Source organism: Stenella coeruleoalba, assembly GCF_951394435.1.
Source record: "Stenella coeruleoalba genome assembly, chromosome: 5".
Lineage (NCBI taxonomy): Eukaryota > Metazoa > Chordata > Mammalia > Artiodactyla > Delphinidae > Stenella > Stenella coeruleoalba.
Genome location: NC_137150.1, coordinates 32,373,994 through 32,398,779, shown reverse-complemented (window position 1 = coordinate 32,398,779; position 24,786 = coordinate 32,373,994). Strand labels below are relative to the sequence as shown.

General features: G+C 43.3%; 2 protein-coding genes across 6 annotated transcripts in view; one reads left to right on the top strand and one right to left on the bottom strand.

The window, feature by feature from the left end:
• Positions 1–10,711: 10,711 nt before the first annotated feature.
• On the bottom strand, positions 10,712–17,365 carry ANAPC13 (anaphase promoting complex subunit 13). The gene is made up of 3 exons (XM_079921831.1): positions 17,262–17,365; positions 15,816–15,941; positions 10,712–11,816 (listed from the first exon to the last, which is right to left on the bottom strand). The coding sequence occupies exons 2-3, from the start codon at positions 15,912–15,914 to the stop codon at positions 11,691–11,693; spliced, it is 225 nt and encodes a 74-aa protein (XP_079777957.1). The 5' UTR covers positions 15,915–15,941; positions 17,262–17,365; the 3' UTR covers positions 10,712–11,690.
• Positions 17,344–24,786, top strand: part of CEP63 (centrosomal protein 63) — a 73,537-nt gene continuing 66,094 nt past the window's right edge. For 2 of the 5 annotated variants that reach the window (XM_079921830.1, XM_079921826.1), the window contains exons 1-3: positions 17,423–17,944; positions 22,993–23,061; positions 24,008–24,164. In XM_079921830.1, the coding sequence (XP_079777956.1) occupies positions 17,550–17,944; positions 22,993–23,061; positions 24,008–24,164 (621 nt within the window). In that variant the 5' untranslated portion in view covers positions 17,423–17,549. Of the gene's footprint in view, positions 17,945–17,974; positions 18,586–22,992; positions 23,062–24,007; positions 24,165–24,786 lie in introns of those variants that run through there. The other 3 variants (XM_079921828.1, XM_079921827.1, XM_079921829.1) reach the window with 3 other exon arrangements.

The window sequence follows — 24,786 nt, the reverse complement described above, 5'->3', positions numbered from 1 at the left end:
AGATTCGTCACTTTCCTGTGAATGAAATTTCATCTTTAGTGTAAAACTGGCTCTGTTTCTTGAGCCCATGTTTTGGGGGTAGCTGCTGCTCTCTGCAGCCCACACAAAGCCATCAGGGCCTGGCTCTCAAACTGAGGCTAACACTTTCCTTCTTGGTCTCAAATTAGTTTCACTGAAACCCTATCTTTATGTGGGTCAGGGCTTCCTTTTTCCTTAAAAACTTTTTTTTCCCATTTTGAAAACAAACAAAAAAACACTCTCCTATTTCCAGAAATTCCTTGCAATTCTTTATTTCCTGTTGGCTTCTTCAGGGGCATTTTTTGCTAATGAAGTTTCAAGATGATTTCTTGAAACTGTTATAAAGTTATGTAACTTTGCTCATTTAAAACTATCTTCTTTGCTAAATTCTTAACTGTTGAGTCTCTCTCTCTTTTCAGAACAGAGACTCATTCTTAACTATTGATGGTCACGACGGTGAAACTAGGGAGGATTTTACACCATATTGATCTCAGTTGCGAAGAATATGAAGTTAAGCATTTTTTCCCCTTTTCTGCAACTGTCCTCTGCTCTGTAACAGTTGTATTACCTACTATTTTAACCCTGCTGATTCATACTATTTCACCAAAACCCACTTTTGGACTCCAGGGTCAACCATGGGCTTGTTTCTGGGGTCCTGGGACATGCTGTCCAGAAGACAACCTCGTACCAGGAAGCAGGACATGGGGCCCAGCCCCCGATTCTGCCTTGGTTTCCCTGTCTGCAAAGCACAGAGCCCGCAGTGAGTGTCTTTACGGTTCCTTCAGTCTCAGGCGTGCTTCTGTCTAGGTATTCTGCCAGGCATTCTCTTTCTAAAGGTCTCAGAGAAGAAAATTCTAGAGTCCATGGGTTCTTTTTTTAATTTTATTTTTAATTGAAGTATAGTTGATTTACAATGTTTCAGGTGTACAGCAAAGTGATACTTATGTGTATATATATATATATATATATATATATATATATATATATGTATATTCTTTTTCAGATTCTTTCCATTGTAGGTTATTACAAGATATTGAATATAGTTCCCTGTGCTATACAGTAGGACCTTGTTGTTTATCTATATCATGGGTTCTTTAATTTTTTCTGCCTGTTAGCTCTAAAAATTTCTTCCTTCCATCATATAGATCTTTTCCCATTCAGTCAAGATTCACATCTTCAGCCACAGGGATAGCTGGCATTTGTGTGCCGATGGACGTAGAACAGTTGACTTTTCTTCATAAATGTTGACTACCGTAATTATTCATTTGTTTCAGAATAACGATTACAGGTGGGATGGCCTGGTACAAGGAGGATGGGCTGGGTTGGGAAGGCCGCCCTCCGACCTTGGCTCTCTGAATTTCCTGACCCCCTGTGTAAAGTGGGGACCTGGCCACCCTGGCCGCAGTGCTGTTGTGAGGCTGAATTGAGACGATGCGGAGGGGGCCGTCCTCAGGCTCTGCGATTTTGGGGCCCCCGTCTCCCGCTGAGGCAAGGATCGGCTGTGCACCGCCACCCCTCAGGAGCGGCTTTAGACCCGGTGCAATGCTTGGTGGAATGCGGGGGGCTATAAATAATAAAAGGAATAAGGTGAAGACAGAGACTCCGAGAGAATCTGGCTCCCTGTGATTCCGTTGGGGTGCCGGGCAGGGAGCGTTTATTCGGAGCACCGCTGCTCCCTCCTGTGCTTCCCCCGCAACCCCGGGTAAAAAACAAACAGAAAAACTTTCCCGAACTTTCCCATTCCTCCGTGGCCTGGCTGCGAACGCTGAAATTCCAACCCGTGTTTGTTGTCACCCGCGGGCCCGTTTCCATGGTTACCCAGATTCCAGGCGCTGGACCAGGGCCCACCACAACGCATCCCCCAAAGTCTCCTTGACAGAGGAGAACCAGAGCGAAGAAGGGCCCTCTCCTTCTCCCCGCAGCCCTGCCTCACCCCCCGGTCATGTGTGATGTGCGTGTTATAGGTGGTTCTGTTCAGCATCAGTTTTGGGGGGTAAGCACGATATAACAATTTCCTTCACTTCTCGTTTCCTCTTTGAAGCTGAGGAATTACTTTCTTATACCAAACATTACACCCTTGGCAAACACTCCAGATGGTTCTCATTAAAATTCCAATTCCTTTTTTTGCAATTCCTTTTCCCCCCATTCTTCTCACACTGCTATCTCAAAAATAAACACCAGGTGGAAGACTGATGAAGGGTCCTGTGGCCATGAAGGAGCCCCCAGGTCCTCTTCTTACCAATGGCCACCTCTACCCTTCATGGGGCTGGCTGGCATAAATACACACCTGGGGTGGGGCATATTTCATGTTAAAGGTGCCCTTGGCTTTGGTCTCTGTAGGAAGAGGGGCAGAGAGACAGCTAGGTCCCTGCTCCCCACTAGGCCCTGGCCCAGACTCTGCCTGCAGAGGGACTGGGGAGGGGGCTGCTGACCACCCCAATTAGTGTACACTGAGACCTCTGCAGCCTACTCAAGACACAGGAGTGAGACACACTTGCTTTAAGAAGCCAGAGGGAAGGATTGCCAATGCTTTTTGGCCATAATTGCAGCCGAGCAAGCCACAGGATTTGCTCACACATCTGGAAAAATTTGCTTGCGCAGGAAAAGTGTGTATGTGTCCAAGGATGTGTATTTGATGTGTTTTTATTTCCAACTTTATGAGAAAAATTTTAAAATAGTTGAAAAAATAATACAATGAATGCCCATATCCCTCCACCTAGATCCAACAAGTATTACATTTTGTCATATTTGCTTTCTCTCTCTCTCTCTCTCTCTCTCTCTCACTGCGTCTTTCTAGATAGATGGAGAGATGATAGATCAATCTCTATGTCAAATGTCTAGGTATTTGGAAGTTGGAATCTTACCCCTGTAGCGTTTTAAAATATTTTATGTATTATAATTATGTAATATACGAGTACATTCTTATTGTAAAATATTCATATGTTCAAATAATACAGAAGATTAGAGAGTAGAAGCAAAAGCCCTGTGCTGGTCCCTCCTCACCCTTCAGGGTAGTTTGGTTTGTGTCCTTCTTGACCTTTGTCTGATTTTTGCAGACATATGCATGTTTAAATAGAAACATATACTTTTGTTATATGTGTTTTTTTTTTTTTTTTTTTTTTTTGCGGTACACGGGCCTCTCACTGTTGTGGCCTCTCCCGTTGCGGAGCACAGGCTCCGGATGCACAGGCTCAGCGGCCATGGCTCACGGGCCAAGCCGCTCCACGGCATGTGGGACCTTCCTGGACCGGGGCACGAACCCATGTCCCCTGAATCGGCAGGCGGACTCTCAACCACTGCGCCACCAGGGAAGCCCAGCACTTTCTTTATGACATTGTAATAATCGTTTATGATGCTTCTCTCACCAACTGGTATTTCTCAATGTGTTCACCATCAATATTTTAGAATAATTCTTTACTGCAGTATATTTAACAGCTCTGGCCAAAATACCACTAAATACAGCAGTAGCCTTTGACACCTCCCTTCCCCACCACCCCAGTCACTGTAACACCAAAATTTCTCACATGTTTCCAAACATACCAGCTCTGCCTCTTAGTTGGAAGGAAGTGAGAGAGGGAAGAAAAAACTGGGATAGAATCAGGAATGACAGGATATCATCACTAAGGGACTTTCCCAATTCCCCTTTTCATCTCTAGATGTCCAAAACCAGCGTGTCTTTCTAAGGCTATCTTTCCTGCAAAGCTTTTCTAAATTCCCTCAGCTCTAGACCTATTCCTCTTCTGCCTTCCTTCTTTCATGGCATTATCTTTATATCTCCATCCATCCATCCATCCATCCCTGTGTCTATCTATCCAGAAAGTATTTACTGAGCACTTATAGTACACCAAGCACACTGACCACTTTCTTCTTAGATTATGACTCTTTGCCTAAGTGTCTTACCTGATCTGTTGTAATCTCAGGTAAAATTCCACATCTGATCTACTTCTGCATCTCCCAGAGTGCTTCACACAGAGCTGGTGCTCCTGCTGAACGTCAGTAGAATGAGTTACTGAATGCTGACACAAGTTTTAACGTATGTTCCAAATCTTTATTCAAAGGCAGTGGAAATACTTTTTTTAAAAGCAATGCCATTCTGATTTTCACAATATCTACATTATAATTTTCAAAAGTTACCCATAACCCCAACACTATCCTTTTCCAGAAGAAGATAGAGTAAGATGTGACAATTTCCTTCTTGGCCAGTCTAATCTTGTTCCAAGAGGCAACCACTGCCAATAATTTGCTGTCTTTCCTTCCAGACTTATAAAAACATGTTTATGTACATTCACATACAGATATACCTACATGTACATTTATTATGTTTAAATTAGCACATATGTTAAGAGCTCTATGAAACATAATTTTAGAATAAATTGTGAATTTATGAAGTAAATAAAGATGTCTAATGTAAGTGTATACAGTTCTTTATAACTACAAAACAGTTTTCAATTTATTGTACTCATGTTATTCGCTAACCCTGTGATGTAGGCTCAGAGAGGTTGACAGGCAGGCTCCTGGTCACACAGCTGGTAAGTAATAGAGCTAGAACTTGAACCCAGGTGTTTTGCCTTCTAATTCCTTGCTGGTTCTATTATATAAAATAATCCCCGAGGATTTGGGGGGAATAATTATCTACATAATAAAATGGATTATTCTTTGCTTTACTTCTGAGTATCAGTGTAGAATTATTTTGGAAACGCTTATTTTATTATATTGAAAACAAATAAAAGCTAATGTCTGTCAAGTGCTTCCCACGTGCCAGAAACTGTTCTAAGCACTTTACTTGCATTGTCTCATTTAGTCCTCCAATAAGCCATCACGTAAGCAATATTGTCAACCCAATTTCCAACATGGAAACTCAGGTTCAGAAAGGTAAATAACTTATTTGAGGATGGGCACCAGATGTGCTACGCTGGCTTTTTTTTTTTTTTTTTTCTACGCTGGGTTTGCAACCTAGGTCTTTCTGCCTCCAAAGTCTGTACTTTTAGCCACTATACTTCGCAGCAGCCTATATATGCTTTACTTATATGTAATTTCATATAAGTAACTATTATGTAAAATAAAACAAGATGTAAATGTGATGTGAGTTCTACTTTAAAGGAATTTGCAACATGAAAGAAGAAAGATAAGTCTAATGTATAGAGGAAGATATTTAGATAAATGCTTGAATAAGAGAAAGGGAGAAAAATAGCAAGAAAGAGAAATAGGAACATACGCAGAGAAAGACTGATTCTTTGATTGATTTTAGAGAAAGACTGAAACCTGATGAAAGAGGCAGGAAGCAGTCAATGGGAGGAGGGGGGACCAGAGCCACAGCCCTTCCACTCCTGTCTTGAGTCCAGTCCATCAGGAACCCTCCAGTCCGGCCTGGGGCTCATTTTTCTTGTACTCCTGAAGCCTCTGCTGCCTGTACTCTCTGGCTAAGAGCTTGGATTTGTCAGCACTGAATCTCTTAGAAGGCAGTCCTGGCTGAACAGCAGCTGTAAGTGGGGCAGAAGGAGTATCTCCCAACATCTGCATAGCCCTGGGAGTTGAGAGCCTGAGCTGGGAGGAAAGTGGCTGGGAAGGCGAAAGCCAGGAAGATGGGCCTGAAGAGAAGGGCCTCACCAGGTAGGCTTGTTCCCATCTGTCTGGGCTGAGCTGGGGTAGGCTGTGAAGGTCTTATTGGATGACAGATGTAAGGGTGTCCCCACTGGCAAAGAGCAGGGAAGCTGTCACCTCACTCTTCCTCAAGAAGACCTCACAGTTAGACTGCCTGCCAGTTAGAGTGAGTACCAATCTGTGAGCACGGTGGTGGGGGCAGCGGGTAGTGCTTGAGACTGAGCTGCATGGGCAGAGGTGTCAGGAGAATGGAGGCAGGACCATGGCAAGGGCGGAGGAAAACCTCTTTGGCCTTGGGTGGTGGCGCGACGATAAAGGGGAGCTGAGTCACTAGGAGAGGCATGGAATCACTGGGATGGGTTTATGCATCAACCTCCCTCACTTCCTTTCCAGTCATTTGGCTGTTTTCACATTCTCCACCCTTTGCCAACTCCTCACCTCCCCCATCAAATCTGGTTTGTGTGTGCTGTGTGTGTATGTGTCTTTGGGTGTATTCATGCACAGTTGGCTCTAGGTAAGAATATTAGCTAAAGACAGAGGAAATTGTGACTGATGACTTTGACCTATAAAAGCAGCTTTTTCATATGGCTCAACACAGAAGGGTAAACTAAATAAAAACCTAGGTAGAACGCGTCATGAAGGAATGTGTTGACGGTGTTTCCCAGCTCTGTAGCTGTGCTTCTCCTCTTACTTGGTCAGAGGCTATATTGTGAGCCAGCTGCATTGCCGTACCCAGGGCGACAGAGTACACATCCATATAGTAGTCGGCTGAGCTCCAGATGAAACTTGGGCAAGAACACGCCTGGGATTGGGTGATCATCTCTCTTCAGGTTCTCTCAGCCATCCACAAAAATCTGTCTTGCTGCACTTCTAGCATTTCTATACATACCCCTCACCCCAGGGTCAGCTATCAGGCAGCAAGAATGACAGAGGAGCTCAGGAAACAATTTCAGCAACTGCACTTGTAGGATTTGCTGAGGAGCCAGAATACATTTCAGGACTCCGCAGCAAGCCTGGAGGTCTGCACCAGCTTTTCTCTTCCTTTTCCCGGACCTGCCTGCTTTTCTGTCACCCCAAAGGCCGATACTCATGGTGTCTTGAATTCTCACTAACAAGGTGGAACCCCTACAGATGATTGCCAAGGACCAGCTACAGAATTTACAGAGCCCAGTACAAAATGAAAATGTGGGCCACTTGTTCAAAACTGATTACTGGTTTCAACAGAGCCACAGCAGGGCCTTCTGCGTGCAGGGCCTGTATGTCTGCACAGGTTGTGTGCTCACGAAGCCAGTCCTGGTTGGCTCAGGTGCAGAGGCCAAGGCCAGGAAGGCCACAGACGTGAAGTCCTCTCAAGAGATGGCGCAGCTGCTTTTCCCTGCCAGCCCCTAACCTCCCCCAGTACTTCCCGGAGGAGCCCATGGATGAGGTGCAGCGTGGCAATGGACTGGGGGATGAATTTAACCGTGGCAGGGCCACATCAAGGAGGAAGATTTGGGAAACAAACAGTCTTTCTAGAGTCTAATAGATCATTCCAGGATGGTACCTAACATCTCCAAATAACTTAACACAAAGAGCTGGGAAACGGCATAGTAAAGAGTCCCCAGGCCGGACTATGTCTATAAGCTGGGGTCACAGGTGGGCAAACCCCCTGATTCTGGCTACCTTTTTCTGTAACCCAAATTCTGAACTCCCCACACCTTCCATGTGCCCTCTTGGCCCCCCACAGAGCGGGAGTGAGAAGCCCACTAGGTGAGCTGTCCAGTCCATGTGTGGCCAGCCAAAATTCCGGGGACTCACACAAATCCTTACCCAGCACACTGGGAATCCAGATACGCAGAATTGCTCCCAAGCAAAACACCACATTTATTCAGGACCTTGAGTTAGAGTTTACTTAAAGTTCCGCCAGCAATTCTGACTTTCTTAAAGGAATTGAGCGCCTCCTGCTGGGTACTAAGTAGCATTGACATCAAACTGTCAAAGCACCAAAATCTGAAAACACATCTTAGGGATTTGACCTTGTACACAAACCAGTGACAACAACATGACTCATGGTGGTAAAATTATGAGTTATATGAATTATATATAGGTTTGGTAACAGGTTGAATTTTTAAATGTTTCATGACTCCTAGGTTCCTAGCAAAAATTTTTCAGTTTTTTTATCTCAATTGTAAAAGAAGGTAAACATTTGCAAGTTCTAAATGATCCAATAGGATTTTCTTCCCATTTCAGAATGCAGTGGTCACAGAAGGTTTTTCAGGGGACATCACGTGGTCCAGGAAGAGGACACAGATTTTAGGATCAGACAGCCTAGGATGGAACCCATTTACTATTTGAGTGACTTTAACTTGGAATGAATTATTCAATTTTAAGCTGCCATCACTTGATCAATGAGGACAATAATATCCACCTTAAAAAGTGGACATGAGGGCTGGAGGTCACGTGTCTAAAACACAAAGAAGCACTCAGTTAACTGTATTATTGTTACTATATTATTAAGAAGTGGGTTTAAGTTGGACTTCAAAGGATGGGCAGCTCCTGGACCAGATTCTCCATTGCTAGAGGACAGAGGCTGCACCCAGAGTCGTGTGTCTGGCTCAGAGAATTTCCCCCTTGGTCACAGGTTAGCACTCACACTGGGCACCCGAGTCTCTTTTGAACCACACAACCACCATCCGGGGTGCTGGCTTCCTGACACACACCTCTCACCTGGCACTTGTGGGCAATGACCTCTAAGGTACTCCAAGTCCCTCTACTGCCACCCCCATATTGCTGGTTCAAGCCATCATCAGCCCTCACTTGAGCCAAGGCAAACTCTTCCGTCTTTCCACTTCTGTTCTTACCTGCTCAAACTCAGAGTGACTTAGGTTAAAAAAAAAAGGTTAAAAAAACCAAAACCTGATTAGGCCACTCCTCTACCTCCTCCTGCCTCCCCATCCACCTTGTTCGGGATGCCAGCTCCACCTCTGAGCTTTATGCAATTTGCTCTTGGCCATCAATCCTCACCCCCTAATTCTTACCCTGGCTACTCCTACCCATCTGTCAGGTGTTGGCCCACAAACTCAAAGAGGGTACAGGAAATATCATGTTTTCTTATTTTCTTCAGAGCAAATTAAATCTTTTCGGCTCCATTCTGCTGTGCTGCAGCAGAAATTAGATCTGTGGTCCCTGAGGCATCCTTTCCTCTTTCAGGGTCTCACAAGCATTTAGGATTTTCATAAATGAGCTTGAAAATGGGCGAGGACCTCTACTCTCCAGTCCATCTGCGTCCCTGATGCTATCCTCACCATCAACTCTGAGGGGCCCTTGAAGGAGGTGGTTCCAGTGCTAGGGTGTCTTTGCTCAAGCTGGGAGACTCAGGTTGACTTCAGGTTTCCTTTGGGGCACCCCCAAACCACAAGCTTCTGAAGTTCACCATCTCCCTGGGTACCACCAGCCACTGGGGCGCAGACTTCCACTACTCCTAAGAGGCTCCTCCTCTCCCTCCCTCCTCTGCTCCCCAAAAGGGGGTAGGGTTGGTTTTGAGCACATGCTCTCTGCTGTGAACTGGAAGCACTAAGGACCTGGCCACTTCCTTGGACAATGGAAAAAATTCAAATACAAAATATTTGAAATTATGTGCTATAAAAGCTACTTATCACAAAGTTTTGCTGTGATTATCTAATCTAAATCAGGTCCCCAGTCATACTCCCTATACCCTGCAATAGTCACTGCTGGGGCCCAGATCCCCTTTGCCCCGTCTGTCTGTGCACCCATTCCCTGACTGTGTTGGCTGCCAGGAGATACACTGTTCCCTGGAGAGCCCTGGACCCTGGCAATGCCTGGTTATGCCCTCCCTGGGGGACGGAGGGAGGGCAGAGCCAATGGCTGACCACTGCATACTCAACACGAAGGCCTAGGATCTTGCTTCAAGGTGGGAAGTCTCTTGGTAACATCGTGCTCTGTAGCTCCTGTGGGATCAGGCCGAGGCCAGACTCCAGCTGAAGCCACATCTTTGCTCAGGTTCTTCCCCTGCCCTACCCTGCTTCCCTCACAGATTTCTCCTGAGCGCACAATCTCAATAAATTCCTTGCACAAGAAACTGCTTCAGATTTTGCTTCTAGGAACCTAAGGGACATCTTCTATTTTTTCTTCCTAGCATGTGTCACAATTTAAAATCAAAGATTTGTATGCCTATTGGTTTAATGCTTGTTTCCCTCACTAAATGAAGGCAGAAGCCATACTTATTCTGTTCACTGCCACATTCTCAGCACCAAGTGAGGTGCCTCCCATAGAGGAGAGCAACACACATGCTTTGAACTCGAAAGTTACAGGAACCAAGGCGCAGGAACCAACTGGAAAGCTACAGGGACACAGCCTCTGACCCTCCCTCTGCAGACACTTTCCTCCTTGGGTATTCTGGCACATAAGGTTGAAAAGGCACCCTACAACGGCAGCCTAGCATCTCTTGTGCCCATGATCCTCAAGCCAGTCCTAGATGGGCAGATTCCAAAGCTGCAGTTGACAATTTGGCCAAGAATTTGTCACCTAGTTCCTCACATGAGCTATGGCTGTCACCACATCACAGGTCACAAACTTGGCGTGGGGGCAGTTCTCAGATAAGGGTCACAAGCCAAGCAGATAAACCAACAGCTGCCTGTCTTACAAGCCTCATTCTGATTCAGCTGAAATCCAGACAGCTTTCATATTTCACTGTTCTACCAATACCCCTGGGAAAGGCTGGGTCCACAAGCATGGATGGATTCATATGAACATCTCCTAATGTCCAGATGTCAGTGTTTTAGGTATTATACACCACAAATAAAGTTGTAGTAAAGCCCTCATTTAACTAGAACATGGAAGAACTGTGGAATTTTAGGTACTTTAATTTTTTGAAAAGCTTTGTTCTCTTTCGGTATAAAATGTTTTTTCTGAACATCGTAATTCTCTTTTCTACTGGGTTGTCTGTCTTCAGTTATTGAGGGACTGCAGACTTGGGGTCTTTATTCTGAGATAAATGACTTCTAGGCAAGTCACTGATCCACAGGGAGATCAGCCTGCGTGTGTCTGGATGTCAGGTGAGTTGTTACAACCATGTTTCTTATCGAAACCCTAAAATCGGTTCATTTGTTTTGTGGTACACTTCCTACTCCTAAAAGGTACGTAAATAAAATGACTCAGTTAAAAAAACGATGAGAAGAGAGATTTCAATTATTCAGTGTTTCCAGTTTTTCAATGAGGGATACAGATGTAAAAGCCAGGGCCTCTTCCCACAGAATTTACAATCTGGGGAGAGAATAAAAGAGATCCCACATAAAACAGGCAAAGAATTCTAGGAGATAATGTCCATCAATGCGTTTTCCAAAATACAAGATATTTCACAAATGTGTAACCAAATATTGATTCCATGGTGCTTCAGTTATATCTGAAAGGGCTTTGAGAAAATAAGAAATCCTGTTACTGGATAAAACTAATGGTCTATCTCGCCTTTCCAGCGGCACCAAAGGAAGCTGTAGGGAGAGCAGGGGTTAACCGTCAAGATAGCTTTTAATTTGTAAATTTATCCAAAGTTTGAAAATATCATGGGGAATCTTAGGAATCCCAGTAGTCAGTGAATGGGCCATCTATTCGTCCATTACATCTACAGACTCCACACACACCCACTCAGATGATTCTCAGAATGGGGGTACATGAGAAGTTAATTCTCATGTCTGGCTTCGTTGTTCTTCACCTTTCCCTCTCATATCTTCAATCACCTGTGTCACAGGACATATATAAGTAGTTGGGAAGTGTTAAGCTCTGACAGTAAAGCAAAATCAGAGTTAAAGGCAAATGTTTAATCAATCATGCTCAAATACGAGCTAGTCAATGAAGAACTTTAGGTTCAAAGGGCCAGATATTCTGCAATCCCAAGAAATCGCCATCAGCTTCCGGTTCGGGTTGAGTATTTCCACATTGCATTTTGTGGCCACAAAATTAGTTGTACATTTTTGAGCATTGATCTAACACTAAAAGACTCAAATTAGGAGGCTGAAAGAAAACATTTTGTATCTGTGTATCTAAAAAAAATCTGTGGATGAACAAGGAGCCAGGCGTCAGTTTCCAATGGGGGGAACGTTCTCATGGAGGTACTGTAAGGCCAAGTCAGTCCACTTCATTTCTTGTTCTTTAACAGATTCTGTGGTGCCGCCATTGTCCTGTTCAGGTTCAGGAAGCTCATTCTGAAAAGGTACAATGGACATTCAGGACGATGTCACACTCTCTGTTTACAAACCCCTTAAAACTCAAAAGCACTTAGAATTAAAAACTGTGAGTTCCTAGAAACAGGCAGCATAGAAGCGTATCCTATGGAAAGAGCTAGAAAATAAAAAATGTGAGGAAACATCACAAGTCTCGCTCAAACGTGCCCCATCCGTCTTCAGCCGGGAGTGATGGCATTATGACTCTGGTACTTGTGTGGCAGGCAGCGTGGCAGAAGGCTCAGGACACAGGCTTCTGGGAGCCACTGGGATCCAAGGCTATGACTCCACCATTTGTTGGGTTACTCAGGCAAGGTATTCAGACCCTTGCAGCCTTTGCTTCCTCTCAGGCAACGAGAGAAAAAAAGTAGTCACCATCTCACAGGACTGCTGTGAGGGCTAAATGAGGAAATGCAGGTCAGGTGCCCAGCACTGCATGGGGTATCCAGTGCAAGGACTGTCATCCTTACTAGCGGCTAGGAACACTGAAAAGAGCCAGTACTAAATCTTTTTTTGGGAAGGCTGCTTTATAGAATACCACACTTGCTGGCATGTTCCTTAAGCACAAGAAAGGTATTCAACAACGATCCTGTATCCAATGTGCCTATATTATAATGGAGGTAGGAGCACTGAAAATGTAACACAATAGATGAGGCTTCCCCCTAGTGGTGGAGCAGGGCAACATAAAACAACATAGCCTACCCGCACTTTCTTAAAATGGTAAGCCATGGGCCACACTTAGTGTAGAATCTGGGGAATTTTTTTATATATTTCGAGCTTTACTGAGATTTAATTTACATATAACATTGTGTAAGTTTAAAATGTACAATGTGATGATTTGATACACATATATATTGTGAAATGATTACTGCAATAAGGTTAACACATCCATCACCTTGCACAGTTCACCATTTTTTGGCGTGTGGTGAGAAGTTTTTGATAGTTTCCTTGTATTTTAAATTTAAATTTATTACTACTGGAACTCTGTTTCGTACTAGAATTCACTGATACCAATATATTTCTTTTCAGTTATCTGAATTTAGACTTTTTTTGCTGTACGTGGGCCTCTCACTGTTGTGGCCTCTCACTGTTGTGGCCTCTCCCGTTGCAGAGCACAGGCTCCGGACGTGCAGGCTCAGCGGCCATGGCTCACGGGCCCAGCTGCTCCGCGGCATGTGGGATCCTCCTGGACCGGGGCACGAACCCGCTTCCCCTGCATCGGCAGGCGGACTCTCAACCACTGCGCCACCATGGAAGCCTGACTTTTTTTTAAGTGTAGCAAACTGTTATTCAATATCTAGACTTATGATTTCCCACTGGACTCCAATGTGAAGTATATGAATATAATAACTTTTTTCCTTCAAAGTGATGTTCAATATGAATAAAATGATTTAATTACAATATGTACAAGCATGTTTGAATCACATCTTGCTCTACAAATACTCAGATTCAAACATACTTGTACAAATTGAAAGGAACTACCATTTTCTCTAAAGCAATATCGCAAAGAGAAAGTTTTGTTTCAGTAACTACTTACAGTTGACAAAGCATAAACAAGTCCTTGGTTAATCAATTATTTAATTCAGATATTATTTAGTTTCATCTTGTTCTAAAATAACACGTTTTTCATTTGGTCACTATTGTCTCTTGCAATGAATGCCAACATATAAAATTGCATATATGCCTGGAAAACAAACACAAAGTATCATAAAGTATCGTGAACATAACAATCATCTATTGTGGGGTACTGCAAAAATGGCCACAATTCTTTGTAGCCACTCCTATGAAAAGGCACTGTCTATTTCCCCAATCTTGCATTGGGGCTGATCATGTGACTTCTTGGCCTAGGCTCCATGAAGCCTTGCAGTTTCCTCTCATGCTGCTCTTAGAACCCTAAAATGATTGTGAAGTCTGGGCTAATCTGCAGGATCATGAGACTGTGGCGTAGTCAGCTCATCATCCCAGCCTCCAGCCAGCCTGCTGGCCGACTGCAAAACACCACCAAGTCCAGCAGAGATCAACCGAGCTGGCAAAGATCACAAGACTCTCTCAGGTGAATGACAAAATCATGACATAAATAACGGCTGTTTTAAGCCACTATGTTTTGGGGTTATTTGTTAGGCAGCAACAGAAGCTAACGACACAAACATTGCCTTAGAATCACACGTCCTGGGAAAAAACACAGATTAGCAACAGGGCCAGGCTACAACTTGGAAGTCAGCATGGAAATCTTCCTCTCCCTCAACCCCTTCCACACAAATGGTCCCCAAATCCTACTATTAGTATGTCCAGAATTCAGCAATTCCCCTCCACTTTCTTGCTTTTGTTTAGGTCCTCCTCCCTTGTCTAGACACTGCATTAGCTTTCTAATTGGTCTCTTTGCCCTGTCACTGGCCCCTTTCTCCTTGACACACGTTCTCTAACAATGCTGCTAAACTGATTTTCTAATATATTTGAGCATGGCAGATCTCTACTTTGAAGATCACTCACTCCTGGATATCCTCAGGATGAGGGCTAAGCATGGCATCAAATGCTCCTCTCAAAATTGGGTCCAAGACCAACTTTTCTCCCTACCTTTTATGAGAAGTATATCCTCCATCCACACTGAATTGCCTCACCAGCTCGAAAGCAGTTTAAAACTCTGAGCCTTTGCACATCTGTCCCCTCTGCTGGTTGGCCCCTGTCTACCCTCACTAAACCTCTTTTCCTCCCTACGACCAGCTTAAATGTGATTTATCTCTCTGAAGTCCTTCCTGATGCCCACCAGGCAATCAGCCACTTCTTACACTACATAGCTGTTCACAACCCTCACTTAGAACACTTACTATTACAATTATTTATTGATACATGTTGCCTCTCTAGACTCCGAGGGGCAGAAACTGTACTTATGTTTACCAAGTCTTAAGGCACATAGTAGGCTTCAAGAATTGCTTGCGGAATGAAAGAACCACCACCGGACAGGATCGGGAGCCTCACAGACTTCGGTGTGAAGTCCAACTTATTGGCTACCAACCTTTGGGCAAGTTCCCCTCTTTGATTCTGTTTCCTTCCTATACAGTGGGCAGAACACAACCACCCTTGAAGGGTGTCTTAAGGATACAGATAATGTATGTCAGATTTCAACCTTGGTCTATGACACAAAACAGGTATTCAATAAGTGGAACTATAATTCTCATTATGCTCTTTTGATTATTTTTCTAAACTTGAACTAAGCTGTTACTTGTTATTTGCTATGTTTATTATTCACTGAACATTATTACCTCTTATTCTTAGATGAAAATGTAAATGGCAGCAGCACATGGTCTGCCTGCAAGCTCTATTTTATTAATGGCTCTTTGCAATTGGCAGGCTCTAAAGAAAAACAGTCTCTGTTCTCCTTGCTAGTCCTCTGTGACATAAATAGGATTTTTAATAAATATTTATTCAAGCAAAATGTTTAGGTCACTTATTACGTTAGGTTTAACAAACTCATTGCAGGAGAATTTTCCAGAGGTCAGGAAAGAAAAGAGTGTGATGGTCTAAATGCAAAAGAAGAAAAGCCAGTTCTCTTCCAAATACTTTCCAGGGAACCTAGAATAGGTATGTGTTCCAAAAATGTGAGTTTCTAAAAATGTCAACTGACAAACCACAGGTAGGGAAGAAATAAAGTGCACATGCCACTGCTTCTTATTCCTCCTCATTGTGTGCATTAAACTTTCATCATCCGGTTTACTAGCTTTGGTGTGGTAGACAGAACATGGCTCAGAAGACCTGGGTTCTAGCTCTGGAATGACCCCCTAACTGAGCTGGTCACGTCAGCCCTCTGAACCACATTTCTCTTCAAAGTCAAGCTAAATGTTCTCCAGAAGCTTCTAGAGTTAGAGGACTCCACAGCTTTGATTTCTTTGCCTTACTAGTTTATTTGTCTTGATATCCTACCCCTACTAGGGTCTACCAGATCATACCTTTAACCTATCACCCTCAGCACAAATTACAGCCTACCAGTGGTATTGCAACATCCTCATAAGGCAGCTTGTCTTCTCGCCAAGCATCGTCAATCAAATCCAAGATCCTTCCATCTCTCTGTACCTCACTGTCCATTCTCCTGCAGCTTTGATCTTGCCAGATCTGTAAGCCAAAAAGATTATTTCTTAAACATGAAGACTGAGGAGATGATGTAATCTAGCAGTAGGGTTCTCCAGGCTTTTTAGCCTGGATGTGAATTGTGGCATGATATCACCCTGGGAAAGACTCATCTCATCTGGGTCAGGTTGCAGTTTATTTATAAGACCATAGTCCCTCCCAGCTGATTTTCCCGGTCACACACAAATTCCACCTTTCTGTAAAGTTTTCTCAGATCAATCCAGCTTCAGCACACATTCTGCCCTTGACCGGTTCCTTCTTGTCCTTATGATCCACTAAACAAGTTAGGTCGGCTTTATGACTGATTGCTCAGGCATTACTGTTTCCAATTGCTGTGTGTAAAATTTGTATCAATGACTCAGCATAGCCTTCCCCAATCTGGCCTCAATCTTTTCCCACCTGTCTCTCTTCCAAACACCTCTAACCCTGTCATACTTTCCAACCTTTGCACTTAAAGGTCTTTTTGCCCCATCACTAACACCTACTCTTCCTTCCAAACTCAAAGTTGGGCGTCAGCTCATCGGGGTCAATATCCCATTTCCAGAATTAGGCGCTAAGGTGCCTTCGCTCTTCAGGAGCTGGAAGGGTGGATAGCATAAGGTGTGCAATGACCAGGACACGGCCACCATCCCAAGCACTTTGCCACACTTGCCAGTACAAGCCATTACCACTTTCCTGAACAAAATTTTTTTTTACACGTGTGACTATTCCAATGCTTGGAATGCACGATCTTGTTCCTTTTTTCCCTAGCTAACCCTCAGTCAGTCTAAAAACTTAGCTCCCAGGTCGCCTCCTGCAGGAACTTTCTCTAAGCGCCAAGGAGAACGCGGTCCCCGCCCCTCCGCGGGCCCCATAGTTCCCTGGGCGCAGTGAATGATCCCCATCGGGAGCTTGTTACATTGCCCGTCACAGGGTCTTCCCAGACAGGCGGTGCGTACGTTCCCCGGGGCAGGGCAGTTTTATCCATCTCTGTTTTAGAGCTCTGCAAACGTGTAGTTACAGTAGCAAAGCTAGAACTCCTTTTCCCGCGCTAAAAATGACCCTCGCAGGCCACCGCCATCCGTACAGGTGTGGGAGGCGGCCCCACAGCCGCGGCTTCCGGCCCGAGGCAGGATATACCAAATGCGGCAGCGGGGGAGGCCCAGGACCGCCGCGCAAGTCCCTTTCCACCTCTCCCGAAGTGCGGTGAGGGGAGTGGTTATGAGGATGAGGTTAAGAGAACGGCCTCGGCCAAGAGGAGCAGCATAAGTCCGAACGCACCCCCGCTTCTCCAAGACCTAGGCTAGGGGCGCGGGAAACCCTTACCAGCACCCGGCCCAGCGCAGCGCCCGCCTCCAGCGGACCACACCCTCAGTGTCACGTGACCGGCACGGTCTTCTCTCCAATCCCCAGATATGGGTGAGCCCATTTGCAGGCGCGGAGGGGGAGTCAGGGAGGATGTTGCTTCAATTAAAAGTGAGGGGGCAGTGGGCGGAACGAACGTGCAGACGACTGTGGCTGGACGTTAGGTTGGCGGTGACGCGCGTGCGCGCCCCCGGCGGGAGGTAACGGCGGGAAGCTTCGGGGGCGCGCTCGCGGCATCCCCGTAACAGCATGTGGGAACGTCGGACGAGTGAGGCGTGGCAGTGTCCACAGGCAGCTCTGGCTGCGGTGGGGCCGCGGCCAGTGTGGTCGTATGGCCTGGGGCCAGCTTCCTCAGCGGCCCGCTGGCCTCCAGGCTCGCCCCCGCCGGCCCGGGTCCGCCCCGGCGCCCCACCCCTCGGCCTCGCAGCGGACGCTCTGTGGACCCGCGAAGACAGATATGGCCTCCCCCAGCGCACTGTTCGGGCCAGCCACCTGGTCAGCCCTTCCCCGGAGGCCGGGCCGGCGGGAGGGCTGCGGGTTGGGCGAGCTGCTCATCTTCCCCGAGCGGAGTCGGCCGCGGGCCAGTCTTCCACTTCAGGGGAGGGACCCCCGGCCCAGCCCTCCCGCCTGGGCCGCCTCATCTGGTTAGCTTCCTAACATTGTTGAGACTTAGGTCTTTGATGGCAGGTGATAGCGGTTCATTTATGGGTAGGAAGTTTAGCAAGTTGTAAAAAGTGAGTTGATTTAAAAACCTTAATGTTAGTACATTAGGTACTGAAATGTGGCAGAAATCATGAAGGACTGAAGTTGGGGAACCCTGAACTTTTGGATTGCTCCATTCAAATCAGGGATGGGAAATAGATAATGAAGTAAGGGAATAAAAGGAACGGGTTCTTAGAATACTTTAATCATGAAGGTATTTGAAGGCAGTAAATCTCGGCTTATAATGTGTTGTTTTGTTTTTTTAATGACTTACTACATCAGGGTAAAGATGAGCTTGCTCTCAGCCACTAGTCATCGTTTACAGTTAACAGCACTCTTACTTGCAGAGTAGTATTCCTTGAGCCTTACAGACGATTCCTAAGCCAGTCTTAAATTTTTTTTTCTTCCTTTAATAAAAGTATTGTAGGATCTGTGCCCTGTACTTATACAGTTCCCCACATGCTTGCATTTAATTTTATTTTCTAGATACGAAGAGGAAATCATAAGGATCGTTAACTACATGTTACCTTCAAATATTTTTATTTATATTGATCATAGCTGTAGCTTAATGATATAACAAAGGGTATGTATTTTCTTATTTGGAATGCAGTATCATCTTTAGATTGATTTTTATCCTGAGCTTCTTGCCTTTTGACTATATCATTACCAGTGATCAGTATGGTAAGAATGACTGAAATTAAAGTGGGTTAGATATTTATAAACATTCAGTTACACTGCTCTTTAAAATGTATTCAGGTTTTAACAATTATTTGTAGTTATTGTATATGTTAATTGTACTGATGCCACTTGTCTCCCATTAAAAGGTAGAACACCTTTGCTTGTTCCTTCCTGTTCTCACTTATGTAGTAGTGGTGGCAGATGGTGACAGTGTCAGTGGTCCACTTTATCAGAGCTTCCTACTTTTAAACATATGTCAACTTGATTTGAAATTCAGCTAAAGCCAACATTGACCTGGGCTTCAGGAATTGAATTTTCGGTTTTTATGTTACTTTGGGTTTTCTTTCTTCAAGAACTAAGTTTGTGTTTTCAGTTTTACAAAACCACAGTATTGTCATCACATCTATGAAAATTAATAAAAATCCCATAATGTCAATATTCAGTCTGGGTTCAGGTTTCCCCACCTGTCCCATACATGTATTTTTATAAGTAGCTTGTTTGGATCAAAATCTCATAGAGATCCACGTGTTGCATTGAGTTGATAACACCTTTTCAGTCTTTTTTAATATAGCAGTTTCACTGCATCTCTTTTTTCCCTTAACATTTTAGATTTAGTTGATTGCATCCACATGGTATCCTTTAACTTGTACATCTATTCCCTTTATTCCCTCTAAACTGGTAGTAAGGTCTAGAAATGCACTGTCCAATATAGTAGCTATCAGCCATTGGTGGCTATTTAAATGAATTAAAATGAAATAAAGCTAAAAATTTCAGTTCCCTAGCTGCATTGGCAACATTTCAAGGGCCCAGTAGTTTGGTGTATATGTAAAATATTTCCATAATTGCATAAAGTTCTGTTGAACAGCACTGGTCTAGAAGATTGATCAGATTCAACCTTGACTTTTTTTGTGGGGGTGAGGGCAGGGCAAAATTTCATCGGTGGTGCAAAACACTCCAGAGAGGCACATGATGTCTTGAGTTTTCTCTCTGTGATTTTAAAATTGAGCATCTTAGTGGGTTCAGGTGTTGTCAGCCCAGTCCATCCATCATGAAATTCTCCATGAGCCTTTCACTTAATGGTGAGATCCTTTCATGGATTTAGGTTGCCTGTATCCACTATTGCATCGGCGGTTGCAATATGGTGATTTTCTGATTCTGTCATTCCTCAGCATTTATTAGCTGGAAATTTTTTATGAATAAGAACTTTTTACTTCACCAGCTATTTGACTACCCCACCAGCTATTTGAAATAGTTTGTATAGGAAAGGCAAGAAAAATGCTTAATTCTTTCCCTCTATTTTCAGAGCACAGTAATGAGTTGGTGGCCTGGCAACCTCAAAGGTAACCATGAGGGTTTTGCCATTTTTTTTTTTATCATCATGAAATTATAGACTTAAATATATTTAAACTGTTTCAACCTACTGCAGTCTTTTTTTTGGGGGGGTACTCAAGTTGTCCTTTTGTTGGCGAGTGGCAGCCTATTTAAGTTGGCTTCTGTCCACTTTGATATGACCAGTAATCTTTGAGAGTTTCCTTATTTTCTGGTAAAACATGTTCCTGGCTCATTTAAACATTTCTGGCCACCAAGAAGCCCTGGTTCCTTTCAGTGGGAGATGGTGTTTAGAGACCAGTCTGGGTGCTGAAGGTACTCTTGCTACTAGACTGGTCACTGGTTTTAGGATTTACAGTGGCCAAAGTTAGGAAATACGTACATTTTTTAAAAAGAGAAATATCCAGAATTCACAGTGATATTTCCAATTTAATTTCATAGTTTTTTTTAAACACTTGATTTTATATTTGTATCTTTTTCTCTTTTGCCTATTAACATACTTTTTCTGTATTATATATAATGTTTTCAAATTAATGATACCAATTTTGCTATTAATAATATGATTCCTGAGTGATGTTTAGGGTTTCTCTATAGTACGTTTTTGTCCTTAGTATATATCCCAGTTGGAATATGTACAGTAAAATTGTTGCATTTTAAAACCAATGAAACAATTTGTTATATGGTAAGGGTGCCAACTTGATATCTAATTGATAGTTGATTTATTTCATTTTGTTTCCAATATTTTTTTTTTTTTTTTTTTTTTGCGGTACGCGGGCCTCTCACTGTTGTGGCCTCTCCCGTTGTGGAGCACAGGCTCCGGACGCGCAGGCTCAGCGGCCATGGCTCATGGGCCCAGCCGCTTCGCGGCATGTGGGATCTTCCCGGAACGGGGCACGAACCTGTGTCCCCTGCATTGGCAGGCGGACTCTCAACCACTGCGCCACCAGGCAAGCCCCTCCCACCTTTTATTTAAAAAACAGAGATCTCCTTAACTAAGTCTTACACCATCATTTTAATTTCTGAAATGGCTATTTTCCCCTATGTGGACTATTTTCACTGTTGTGCTACTGCCACCTGGTGGCCATGGTGGTGACATCATAGTTAAGTTTGTATATTTTTTCCTGTGTCCAGACTTTTCAATTTGGTTTGATTTTGTTTATGCCAAGAACACATTATTAAATAAAAACAAGATATGCTGATGTATTTTAAGATCTGGAATACTGTAAAATATATAAAGTTTGCACATTGGCTGGAACTTAGGAGTCACATTGCCTAGGTTTGAATCTTAGGACTGTGGTTTGTAGTTTACCATAATCAAGTTATTTAACCTTCTGAGCCTCAGTTTCCTCAAAGTAATAGTAGTTTTGTTTTAAAATTGTTATGAAGATTGAATCTGACAATATAGACAGGCAGAACAGTTGAGCATTCAATGACTTTTAGCTTCTATTATAAATATTCCTAATTACTAAATATCATCCAGAAAATATATTAATGTATTGTATGTTACTAAATCTGTTTCTAATATATATTACTAAATGTATTTTTTAAGAATAACATGACCTAAAGGAGTATAATTTTACTAATGATGGTTTTGAATAACTGTAGTAGCTCTGTCCTTAGGAAGAGCACTTTCCAACGTATTTAATAAATATCCATGTAGAGTTGTCAGGAGCATGCATGGTGCAGAATATATGTAATTGGCTATTAGAATCCCATTAAAAAGCTGGAAGAAACCTTGGAGATTATATAGATCATGCTTCTTACTTTATAGAGGCAAAAACTGAAGTCCAAGGACACAAAGCTACTTAGTTGCAGAGCAGGACTCTATCCGGGTTTCCATATACATGGTACTGTGTGAACTGTGTACTGCCTCTCAGTTCCCTAGAGTGGATCAAAACACAGAATCTGCGTCCTCTTGTAATTGACTGTATCATTGTTTGAAAGAAAGTGGAATAGACCATGAAAACATTTTTCTTTAGGTTTTTATTTTGTCTAATGTTGGTGTAATACAAAGGATAAACCAGCTGGAAAGAAATCCTCTCTGCCATATGTGTGCGTGAACAGTTATTTAGTACTCCTGTTAGTAACTTTAGAAATAGATGCAAATAACGTGTAGTGGTTGTATTTTCCAGTCTTCTCATTCTCCTGTGTCTCTGTTTTATCTCCCTTCCCTTGTTTCTCTGCTAGACTCTTCTCTGTAGTTCTCCAGCTATGACCAGTTTGCATAGGGGGATAGGTGAAAAGGGAGGGGAATTGAGATACATTCAGCCAAAAGCATTCAGCACAGGCCAGGCTGAAATGCTACTCTAAGCCCTGGAGCTGCAGGTGTGAAAAAAACTGGTTTTCTACCCTTGACGGTTGAATAGTAGGGGGAAAAGGTGTGCAAAAGGACATTTCCAGGGTGGTGTAACTCCTATGAAAGAACCTGTTAAGGACTGGGAGCAATGAAGTGCAAAGGAGGGAGGGCCCACGAAGCTGCCTCTTAGGTGAGGGAAGGTGTTCTAGGAGCTTCATGGGCCTGTCATCTAGCCGGTGAGTAGGATCTCCCATGATGGGCCAAGAAGTTGAAGCGCAGGGCATTTAACCTTTTTACAATATCTCTTTAAAAGAAGCTACACGTTTCCTCTGACCTCTCAATTTGTTAGTGTCAGTGTTCCTCTGTTGCTAGCACCCCATCTCCACCCAGGCCCACTCTTACATGAGGAAGTAGGGACGTGACAGTGAGGTATTTGATTTCAATCGTGCAGGGGGAGTGTCAGTGGCAATTCAGATCATTTTAAATTGTTTTGTTTTAGTGTGAAATGTATTTGGTTCTAGTATTTCTTGAAGAGATATTCCTTGACTGCTTCTACAGTCATCTTAAGAAGTGCTGCATTTTCTCATTGTTATTTGTATGCTTTCATTCACATTCTTAAGTTTGTAAGTTGGAATGTTAGAACATAAAAAATGAATTTTCTCCTGACAGAGTTCTTTGCTTTCCCAGTTGCCAAAACAAAGGGGATTTGGCGATGGAGGCTTTGTTGGAAGGAATACAAAATCGGGGACATGATGGGTAAGTTTACTTTGACCTTAAGCTTCTCACTGAGTTTAAAAAGCATGTCTGAGTTATGCCTCTGACCATTTTGTGCTTTGGGTACAGAAGCAGAAGTGTGACCAAAATCTAAACTGATCCATGTCGTGTTTGTGGACAGTCTCTCTCCTTGGGGTGTTTCCCTCATCTCAGCAGTGTGAAGCTGGATGCTTACTATCATCCCAGTTAAATTTTCTGCTTTTAAAAAGCAAAAGGCTATAGAGGTTTTGTGACACTAAGAACAAATGCTTTTTTTTTAAAAAGTATTTAAACCTTAGGAGTTATCTCTCTGTGGCCATTCCTGGAAATCTCTGAATCCAGTACATCTGTGTCCACTTCTGTTTCTACCTTTGTAACATTTTGCATCTCCAGAAACATTGAAGGACATCAGTAAGTTTACAACAATAAGATAGGATGTGGTAAGTTTCTAATAATAAGTTGGGAAGAAATAGTTGGAATAAATTTGGCTCAAGGATGGAGGTTCTTAAAACAGCTCTTAAAATTGTATTGTCATTTTCCCAATAGCCTACTTGTTTCCAAAGCTTTTTATTTTGTTTGACTAGCTGAGAATGTGACATATGCTTGCCTGGATTCTTCCTGAAAGCTTCCCTAAAATGTTACAGAAGAGCTAGTTGTTGGTTGTGGAAGTCTCACTCACAAACTAGGCTTCAAACATAAACCTTGCGTTTGACCAGTTGACTTAGGCTTTAGGTCGGCTACTGTAGGAAGACAAACTTCCGTGGAATAAGTGATCATCTTAAGTGAGCATTAAAAGGAAAAGCTCAGAGATCCTGTTCTCTGCTTCTGATTATTTGTTGATACTGTTCCACTTCAGGTAGCTTTACATCTGCTATATTTTTACATGTGAAAGATGAAAAGCCACTTGGAGATATGTTCTATGTTCTTAAGGGTCTGTCCTTATTTATAGGGGATTTTTGACATCCTGTGAAGCAGAACTACAGGAGCTCATGAAACAGATTGACATAATGGTAGCTCATAAAAAATCTGCGTGGGAAGGACAGACACATGTTCTAGAAACTTGCTTGGACAGCCGTGAACGGGAACTTAAGGCTCTCAGGAGTCAGGTGGGTATGAAACACAAAGAAGTAAAGCAGATGATTTGCTACTCTTTTTGATATTTTCACCTTACCTTTTATAATAAATATGTTTCTTAAATATTTGTTGAAGAAAGCATTTAAAAAATTTTGAATTCAATTTATTTAAAACAAAACACAGTTCACCCATTTCTCCCATCCCCTGATCCAAGCCTTGTCTCTTGGAGCCACCAATCTGTTCTCTATATCTATGAGCTTATTTTTTGTTTGTTTCTGTAGATTCTACATGTAAGGGAGATCATACAATATTTGTCTTTCTTTGTCTGAATTATTTCAGTTAGCATAATGCCTTCAAGGTCTATCCATGCTGTGGCATATGGCAACTTTTTTTATGGCTGAATAATATTCTTTATATATGTGTATGTGTACCGCAGTTTCTTTTTTTTTTTAAATAAATTTATTTATTTATTTATTTTATTTTTGGCTGTGTTGGGTCTTTGTTTCTGTGTGAGGGCTTTCTCTAGTTGCGGCAAGCGGGAGCCACTCTTCATCACGGTGCGCGGGCCTCTCACTGTCGCGGCCTCTCTTGTTGCGGAGCACAGGCTCCAGATTCGCAGGCTCAGTAGTTGTGGCTCACGGGCCCAGTTGCTCC

Bases quoted from the DNA above. Each gene is read 5' to 3' on its own strand.
- ANAPC13 (XM_079921831.1), bottom strand. From the start codon at position 15,914: ATGGACAGTGAGGTACAGAGAGATGGAAGGATCTTGGATTTGATTGAC. The intron at 11,817-15,815 runs GTAGGCTGTAAT...GTACCTTTTCAG, and splicing joins AGGATGTTGCAATACCACTG to AATGAGCTTCCTGAACCTGA.